The sequence below is a fragment of the Atta cephalotes genome, assembly GCF_000143395.1.
Source record: "Atta cephalotes unplaced genomic scaffold scaffold00058, whole genome shotgun sequence".
Taxonomy (NCBI): domain Eukaryota; kingdom Metazoa; phylum Arthropoda; class Insecta; order Hymenoptera; family Formicidae; genus Atta; species Atta cephalotes.
Genome location: NW_012130122.1, coordinates 1,153,650 through 1,163,796, shown reverse-complemented (window position 1 = coordinate 1,163,796; position 10,147 = coordinate 1,153,650). Strand labels below are relative to the sequence as shown.

The 10,147-nt window shown below is 30.2% G+C and overlaps 1 protein-coding gene across 1 annotated transcript in view; it reads right to left on the bottom strand.

Moving 5' to 3' along the window:
* Nucleotides 1–967: 967 nt before the first annotated feature.
* LOC105623525 (43 kDa receptor-associated protein of the synapse homolog) overlaps nucleotides 968–10,147 on the bottom strand; it is a 16,397-nt gene continuing 7,217 nt past the window's right edge. The window contains exons 2-9 of the mRNA XM_012204917.1: nucleotides 6,315–6,466; nucleotides 5,797–5,943; nucleotides 5,284–5,443; nucleotides 4,569–4,769; nucleotides 4,119–4,217; nucleotides 2,570–2,761; nucleotides 1,341–1,540; nucleotides 968–1,175 (exon numbers count right to left, since the gene is read on the bottom strand). Coding sequence (XP_012060307.1) covers nucleotides 968–1,175; nucleotides 1,341–1,540; nucleotides 2,570–2,761; nucleotides 4,119–4,217; nucleotides 4,569–4,769; nucleotides 5,284–5,443; nucleotides 5,797–5,943; nucleotides 6,315–6,466 — 1,359 coding nt within the window. The remainder of the gene's footprint in view (nucleotides 1,176–1,340; nucleotides 1,541–2,569; nucleotides 2,762–4,118; nucleotides 4,218–4,568; nucleotides 4,770–5,283; nucleotides 5,444–5,796; nucleotides 5,944–6,314; nucleotides 6,467–10,147) is intronic.

Genomic DNA, 10,147 nt, shown 5'->3' with positions numbered 1-10,147 from the left:
TATATATATATATATATATATATATATATATATATATATATTAAAAACATACCTTTTTACTTGTTGCACATGTACTTTGATTATGAAGATAGGTTTACTAGGTTTGAAATTCCTTGAAATCTCCAAAAAATTTGTACACTTAAAACGAGATGAATATATATTTGAACATTGAAAAGAGAGAAAGCATAGATGCTGAGTGCAAAAAATGCAGCAAGTGAACAAATCTAATTTGATTCAGTAATTTCGATTCATTTTTTATAATTAGACGAATTAAAATATATCTACATTTAGGCATATTTTTTTTATTTGAATAATAAAGAAATTAAATTAAATATAAATTTGTTGTGTAAGAAATATTGCGTTTTAAGAATTCAGCCCTGTATGTTTTATATAGCATATTTTTGCATTCACCCATACTTTTACAATATTTATTTATTTTTACTTATTTTTTATGTCCACTGTAAGTTTTATTTAAATTACTATTTGATAAAAAAATAATGAAAAATAAAAATAATTAAAAGAATAATTTTCGTTTAGTTTCTTTTACAATTAAATTTGAAGAGAAATAAGAAAAAATTGTTATGTATGTATTTTTAATTAAGTAAAATATGAGCAAATTTTTCCCATTTTACATTTTTATAATCATCAGAAAAAGTGATTTTTTTTGTTACATAAATATGAAATAGATCGACAAAAACATCTAGTTGATTTAGATTATCTATCTAGTACTTTGATTATTTTATATAGATAATAATATCATATGACAGATTTGTTGGGGAAGAGGGGAAATAATTATATTCAACAATCTGGATCGAGGCGTGCACTTTTTATTGCCATTAAATCTTTTTGTATCGTACTACTTTCCTTTGGCTCTCTCATCTTCCACATTATGATTCCTTAAAGTTATCTAATCGCATGCGGATACCAGCGCGTTAAAATAAATGAAATATGTCGTATGTTTTTTTTTTTAAACACTACTCGTCGCATGACAGTCCTCAAGTGTTGCTAGGCTGCTGGCCCTCAATGACGCCAGGCTCAAGGAACTATGATTTAGAGTATTCATGCCATGAGGATCTTCGCAATGCAGGTACAGCCGTGAACTGACAGACTTGTGGCAATCGGGACATAAACGTTTCTTCTTCTTGTCACGTCTCTTCAAGATGTCATATGCGCATCTGCCAAATGTATGTTGCACGAGAAAATAAAAATAGTAAAAATAGTTTTTTCGAAAGAAAATCGAATTGGCAATTAGAATTTTACACAACATTTTACTTGATTCTTGTTTTAGTTCTGTTTCTTAACAGAAAAATAGTTTTTTCCAGTTTTTCCGCGTGTCTTACCGAGCGTGTAATATGTGAGAGCAAGGTAATGCTTCCAGAGAATCAGCTTCCAGACCGAAAGGTTCGTTGCAGCTTCCACATCGTAACTCCAAATCTTCCTCCATTGCAGTCGCCAATCTTTCATAATGTCCCTTTTGTTCCTCATCTCCCAAAGACCCATAAATTTTCGACAATCTGGACCTGACTGTTCGCACCAGAAGCTGTAAATAATCAGATTCTCATAATCTTATATTTTGAACACATATTTTTCTCGCATTGAAAATCATATAAATTTGTCAAGTGATATACTGACATTTTTAGTAGCATTAGAATATTATTAGGGATATTTTTGTTTCTTTTCTTTTTTCCTTTTGAAGAAGAATTTAACACTTTTTTAAAGTAAGAACTTGAATTATTTTTCGGTTAAACCTTGATTTATTTTTATTGTATGTAGAAAGGATATGATAATAAATTATGAATAGCGAAATACTTTATCGTTTTAACAGATTAACAATAATCTTTATTGAGTCTTGAGCAGCACCGAGTTGTATTATTTTATGCTTTTGGTTGCGTGTACAACGTTAAAATGGAAAATCTCCATTGATTCGTAGACACAAATAGCGCGAAGATTCGATGTTCATAGTATGAATATAATGTATGTATGGAATTGTGCGACGTATCAGCGGCGTTGTAATGCCGATATCTCTTTTGATATTTCATTGGAACTCATGGTAATCTTTATTATTAGCTGTACAGATAAATAAATGCATGCAAAACATCCTTCTCTCTATCCTCGGTCATAGCTTTTCCAATTACTGATGCTCTTGTTCAAACTTAAAAATCCCATTTTAAGTAATGTATCTCAGTGGTGAAGATCTTTAATCTTCAAATAGAGTCGTCTTCGATTATAACGAAATTGTGAGATAAGGAATATGATGAAATTTTATTAATTCATAAAAATCAATGGAATTAACTTTCCTTTCAGCACATTCGATTTGTCGTAAATCAAAGAAACAGAACAAAGAAACTTTACTGTACTTCTTTCGAATTCCGATCCCAGAGAATAAAAGAAAAGATGAAAGTTCTCAAGTTTTCACATCTAGGGAGAGAAATTGATTTCACAATATTCGCTCTTCTCTGATTCTCTTCTCTTTTTCCTCTCCCCCTTTATATCTCTCTTTCTCTCTATTTCACATGAAATATATGGAACGAATGTGTATTACAATCCGCGATCTGTATTGACAATTTACCTTGGCGCCAACCGATCCCGCCACTTCAAGGAGTCTAGTATTGAATTCGAGAGGTCTGCAATTGCATATTTTGTGCTGAAGCCTTAAAGCTTCCAGGCATCTCGCCGCGCCGTCCATAGCTTCCATCTGGCACAGTCGATCACCGGTCGCAGCCGCCGAGCCCATCGCACTCTCGTACTGTCGGAATGCTTTCTGCAAAACGTCCATCTTTATCTCACCGATGTTATCGTTCTGACAAGCGGACCGGCGTACGCGATGCGTGAACTAAAGGCTAATTATATATGCATCGCGATCGCCAACTAAAAGACAGACATTAAATTCAACAAGTAGCTTCTATCGCTCGAAAGCGCAATCATGTATAGCATTCGCATAAGCAGCAAATGAAGCTCAAATATCACTGTTAACGTTTATAATGATAACGTTCATTTTACTGTAAATATAAATATTATACGAATATTTATTGCGGTAGATAGAAGTTTAATATATGATGTTCTTAAAAACATAATAACGTAATAATTTAGTAAATTATATGAGAATTATATAAAGAAATTGATTAATAATTTGATTAATAATTTTATTTATTATTTTTATTCAATATCAATTAGTTGATCCTTAAGATAGCCAAGTGAATTTGTGTGAGATGAAGAATAATTTTATTTCTTACATATTTAAGAGCAAATTAAATTGTAACGGATTATTTCTAATATATTCTACCTTTTTCATTTCTTCAAATACAAGAATAATTTCAAAGTCCTGTCAAATACAAGAATAATTTCGAAATCCTTTTTTTTTCAAAAACGGATCTTTAAAACAATTAATTTTATTATTTTAGCTTATTTTGAATCCTTTTCCCGATTATATCATGTATTTTGACTCATCCTATATAATATGAACGTAAAACATTAAAGATATCTTTTTATGTATATTTTTTTATAGAAATATTTCCAAATCTTAATTAAACATTTTATTACATACACAAATATCACTCCTTCAATATTTTGGTTTGAAAGTGAATGTTTTCAAAATTTTGTCACTCATTTTTTGATAATATTCAAAGAATTTAGCCAACAAAACAAAACGAAAGCGGTATGCGCTGCAAGCGTGATACAGTATTAAAGTCGTTTTTGTAACATGCGTGACATGCAAAGGAACGTTCCAGTAGCATTTTTTTATCGCCGATGACAGTATTGTAACGATGTTGGAACGAACTATGAATGGTTCTGATAGCATCGTAATACTTGACATGAATGCCGATAAAAAATTTATCTGTTGAAACATTTTTGATGCAATATTCAAATAAATATATTGATATTTTTTATTGATTATGCATTTCAATCTTTACATATGAATATTTGAAAAAGAAAAGGCTTCAGCCTCAAAGTGTTATGCTTTTAGAATAAATTTTATGCATAAGAATCATATATTTAATTGTATATCTGTAATTAATGTGATCAAAAAAGAATATTATCACTTGCGATATCATTGTTAAAAAATTTAATGTGAAAGCTAAAGAGAAAGACATACTGATAATTTAGTATGAATTACTCACATTTATATCCGATTTCTTTCTGTAAATGTCTCCCATAATACGAATGCTTCGAGCGTAACTGGCCTGGTCACCAGAAACTAGCGATAGCCGTGTTGCTTCCTGTACATAATGCATAAACAATTGATCGATTAAATTAATTATTGTGTATGGTATTGCTTAACCAATATAATCTTTTCTTAAATATCCTCTACGAATTATACGACGTGACTCACATGGAATTTTTTCTTCAAAAATAATATTTTCGACAAAGCATGCATTATCATGCGATTGAGAAGAAAAAATTACGAGATAATAAAAATTAATTTATGAAAAAATTAATATGTTCTAAGAAATGTTTTGATTTAGGTTGTTTAAGAGAATACAGTTTTGCGCTAATTTCTTTGATTTGAACGACATAAATTTTTTTTTCTTTTTTTTCTTTTCTTGAGAAATTTTAAGTTAGAACTTTACCGAACAGTAGTCATGAGCATCGCCAAGCTCTCCTTTTTTCCTGAGTGCCGCGGCCATTTGTAATAACGCCGCCCTGTGATGACGCGAATTCAGATCTCCCAGCTGTAAACTTCTGGAGAGATCGTAAGCTCTCGCCGCATATCTTGCGCTCTTATCCGCGTCTTGTAATCTGCAGAAGAGTTCCGACAGACCGACGTACACCTGAAAAAAAAATTTCACGTAATCGATGTACGAATTCATTATCCTGGACGGATAGATTAAGAGATATCAATAAAAAAAGAGATTACCAATAAAAAAATTATATGAGCCTTACTTCAAACATATTTTTATAAAAAAAAGAAGAGAAATTTTTTATTGTTAGATATCTATTATTATAAAAACAGAAATAGACAATTCAACAAAGAATATTTCTTTATGAATTTATTACGTTACGATATAGAATTTTACATTACTTTTTAAAGTTGATCAGAGAGAATTGATATGTTTGAATATCCAGATAGTGTTAAGTACACGAACAAATGAATTAAGGATGCAGCTAATTGACTATTCGAGAAATGAAATAAAGATCAGGCAATATGAAAAACGAGCTCAGTTCATCTCGCAAGACATAACTGCTGCTTTTCTAATCGTTCCTGCGCTCCGTTAACAAACAACACGACAATAATGCGCGCTCGTGCGAAAGAAGAAAAACTAGCAAACAAAGGGACCTAATTACCTGCAGTTCTAAGGAAGGATCTTGAATGGAGTGGGCGATTTTGTGGGCTCTTTGAAATGCTTCCAAGGCTTTACAGAATCCTGCTAGCTCTAAGTGGACTCTGCCTACGGTTAAGTGAACTAATCCAGCAGTCGCGCACTGATCGCACTCGTTATACAAGCTGCGAGAATGCAAAATTATAGATGTTAGCACAATACACACGTACACACGTATGGGTAGTCAAATCATCGCTTAAACAATTGACGTCACATTCGGCTATTGATTACAAAGGACTCGATTAGCTCTTCTCAAACTTAGAACTGTCACCACTGTTCGTAATCAGAGGTTGTTCATTAGATGCATTTCTTTTATATCGACGTTTTATCAATAACTACTGACTGTGTTATAATAGCAGACAAATACAGATATATCATACGTTATGCGCGTATATTAGGTTTCTTGAAAGTTGACATTATATCGTTTATGTAGGCTTATAGTTTATATAGGTTTATGATGAATGAAAGAAGTTCAAACCTGTGCCGAGCGTAATCTAACGCTCTATCCAGGGCGCCTAATCTCTCGTGAGCTCTGGCCAAGTTTAAATACGCTTCTGCCCGCATGTTCGGCGAATCCAATTCCTCCGAAATGCATAATTGCTTGTTACCGAATTCGATGCTATCTCTGAAAGGAGAAAAATTACATGGAAGAATCACGGCTTTAATTGGAAGGGGTAACAACTTTGCAAAGGGGAAAAGGAGATAGAAATAGTTATAAAATTGGATAACTAACGCTATTTTTAAATGAGATATCGGGTACTCTTATACATATAATGTGTGTTAATTTTTAATAATATATCGTAATATACTTGTATGTATATACTTCTTATATAAAAATAGGTCTCCGGTTTGATTTTCTTACTCTTGTTTATTTCCAGATTATTTTTTATATATTTAATAATATAGAAACACGTTTCACTTTACATATATGCAAACAATGCAAATAAAGACGACAAAAAACTGGAAAAGACATTAACAACTTATGCTATGATCTACCTGTATTTGCCCCAATCCATATACGCTTGATACAAATAACCGAGAAGAGCGAATTTATCTTCGCGATGTCTGATACTCTTCAAGGCGCCCCTCCATTTTCTAACCGCGGCTTGTTGTTTATGAGCCCTGTACAATTTCAAGCCTTGCTCCACCTGTGTTAAAAATAATGAAATTTCAGCACATGTCCTATTCACTACACGTGCTGATTTATTTATCGTGCAACGATCATCTTCGTAAAGGGTATTAAAGAACGAGCTTAAATACCGGGAAACAAAATTGAAATTTTATTAATTATTTATCACCTTTTTTAAAATTACTCATTTATGAAATTTACATCGCGTGATTTAATGTCTTATATTTCGATCAGTCCTTGAATTTCCGCTAATTGCATAAATCCTTGTACCTGGATTATTTATCGGATATCTAGCACATTTCCTCATATCAACTATAGTCAGAGGCCGCACGATTAACGAGACCTTGGAATCGATGCTCATGAAATTGACATTGAGTTAATAACGGCCCTCTTAAGCGGAGATGCAATGTTCAAGAGCGTATGGGCAAGCCAAAGAGGAAATTATCCTATTAATTATAGGAGGGAATATTAATAGACGATAATTATAAAACGATGATTGTAAAACACCCGTTATTTATTACGTTGTAATTTACAACGTAATTTCACGGAGCACAATATGTTTTTTATACATATAATTTTGTATATTATATAATTCTTTCAAAAAAGAAGTGTCAAAAATTTAATATTTTTTTTAATATTTTTTTTAAAGAGAATGTTTCAAAAAGGGCATTGTATAAAGCATATTTTAAAATTAAATATTAGTCAGTAAAAAAAATCAATTATAAAATAAAAGATTTATTACTGCTAAATAAACTACATACTTATTCTACATAGTCGTTCTATATATCGTTTCTTTTATAACATTTTTAGGCACAAATTTTTTACGCTCTTTGCGTAACAAAAAAATGTGTCGCCTGAAAGATCAGCATTGCTACTTTCAATTCAATTTCTCACTCTCTTTGAATCGTTGAAAACGACTTTTTGAAATAAAGAAAAATGTGAAATTCACTTAGTACAAAGTATGCAAAGTACAAGAGATACTAAAAAATTTTTCATTTGAACTGCTAAACTGTGTACATTATGTGAGTTACAGAGCGTTCACACTTATTATCGTGAAAGTGTGATTCCTTATACATCAACACATCCCACGATTTTATTCATCTCAAGATGTAAAGCTTGGTTTTCAATAGTTCGAGAAGAATAAAGATTTGAAAATAACTGAACAATCCCAGGCAATGATTTTCTATATAGAAGGCACAAAAAACTACGCCGATACAAAAAGTATCTAGAAAAAAATCAATGCCTTTATAGAAAAGCAAAATAATAAGTATTTTTTACAAGTAATAAAATCTTTTTATCTTAATTTGATTTTATTATAATAGTTGATTAATCTTTAGTTTTGCGATTGGATATTTTTGCAAAAAACGATTTATATAGTAAATTAAATGAAGTGAATGAAAAAAATGTTCCGAACTTTTTTTTCTTTATATTTTTTAAATTTTCTAAGGGAAAAGTTTTAAATCATTATTTGCTCAATTATTACTACTATATAAAACTAAATTATTTCGTATAATTAGAATTATATAAAAATTAATTTATAACGCATACATTAAAAGCGGAATTAGGTGTATCATGTAATTGAGATAGAGAATAAAATATAGAACTCAGTATTTTATATTTTACTGTTTATTTATTTATATATATCGTATACTTCAGTATTTTATACTGAATTTACTTGAATTGTCACTTAATAGATAAACTCATATTTACGTTGAACAATATTATTCAATTATAAATTTTGTAAAACAGGCTTTAAATGATAAATAACTTCCTTATCCAGGAAGAAGAAGTCACGGTATGTATTATGGTTTTTATCACGCAGCAATAGCCTTAGCGTAGATAATACGGGCAAAGGTAGAAGGCCGTATCGATTTGACCATGAACTTTGTCCTCGGCAGATTAAACTTTACAATAAAAATATAAATAGCCTCGTAAGGCACATAAAAATGTGTCTCCACATGCGTGTACACGACCGAGGCAAATTCTTGTTCATTATAAAAATTATAGACGTATATACAACGAAACGAAGATTTACTGATATGTGAACCTGTTCATTTGTCATAATCTTGGTAATCTTTTACAAAGCATCGAGAAATCTTAAGAACAAAGTAATAATATTAATAAACAACAGTACTATTAATGGTAGTATTTAAAAAACCGAACAGGTTGCACACAAGATTACTGGAATAAATTTTAATGCTTGTAATCATTAATATTATTAATTAAAAAAAAACAAAATTTATCTTCAGTTATCCTCTTGAAATAATTCTCTTTCTTCATTAAAATATTTTTTTTTAATTTAAATAGTTCTTTAAAACTGTGATGGTTTGACAATTTATTAAAAAATGTAACGAATGCGGAAATGTAACGGGACATTAAATTTTTACAGCTGTTTTGTATAGAAACTAAAAAAAGACAAATCTATAAATTTTGATGAACGTTTCCATAAATAATGATCTAACAATATGTACAATTTTATACTTTTTTACACCTCATTTTTCGATATCGTGTAACTTCAATGAAAACGTAAACTTTATAGTATATTGATTGAGATATCATGTAGCTTTGATGAAAACATAAACGCAAATTCCGCTTGTTACTACATGAAGCACGTCGTGAATAAGCTGTCAGACGCTAGATGCGAAATCATAAGTTTCTTTGAGTGAAATGCATCCAGAACGGTAAACACAGTATGACTGGTACTTCGGTTTTAGTGGTTACGAAAGGATAGCGTGACCGCAGCTACGACATGCACATCGTGAACTTGACAGTGACCGATAAAGCATGCTCGTCCGCGAAATACGCTTCGTTATGTAGCCGTCATGCCCCGTCGTTTGCTTGAGAGAACCTTCAGATACTGTTACAGATACTGTTTGATATATTATACTCTCAATAGCTTTGACATATTAAACGGGTTAATAGTCGAATAACAGTTAAAGAATCAATTATAATTGAATTAATTTGTAAGATCATTAATAATTCCGTAAGTGTTATCATGGCATGCAGCCAATTCTGCTTCTAAGCATGTTTGTCTAAAATTATAATCGCCTCTTGCGTTTTGAGATAAAACACTTGGCACGCATTTCAAAGTAAGAGCTTTATTAATAAATTAATACTTTTGAATAGAAATTAAACGTGCATTAAAATATAAATAATGGCGATGTTTTTATTTATCGTAAACATGATATTTACGTCTGATGCATTTGTGTAATATTTTATTTAATTATTCGTATTAATAATTCGTTAGTGTAATGAAATATATAATAAAAATCCGATAATTTTTATAATTTGTTTTATATTAATCAAAAATGATTAGTTATTATTACATCACTAATTTAATGCATTTAATTAAATTAAAAGCTTAAAATGTTAACATAATTAAAAGCTTAATATATCAATTTAATTAAAAACTCGATATGTATCTTTTCATAATTTATCTAATTAATCAGATATAATTTTGTAGTAAAACTCTTATATGCATATTGAAAATGTCTATACATCATATCATATGTACTAAATTTAATTTCATTCATTTTTCCATTTGTCCTACGAGAACTAAAAAGAGTAAATACATCATAAGATATATATATATATATATATATATATATATATATATATATATACACATATATATATATATATATATATACTACTCTCTCTCGTGTATTAGTTGTACGTCGTTACGTCGTTTCGTTACGTA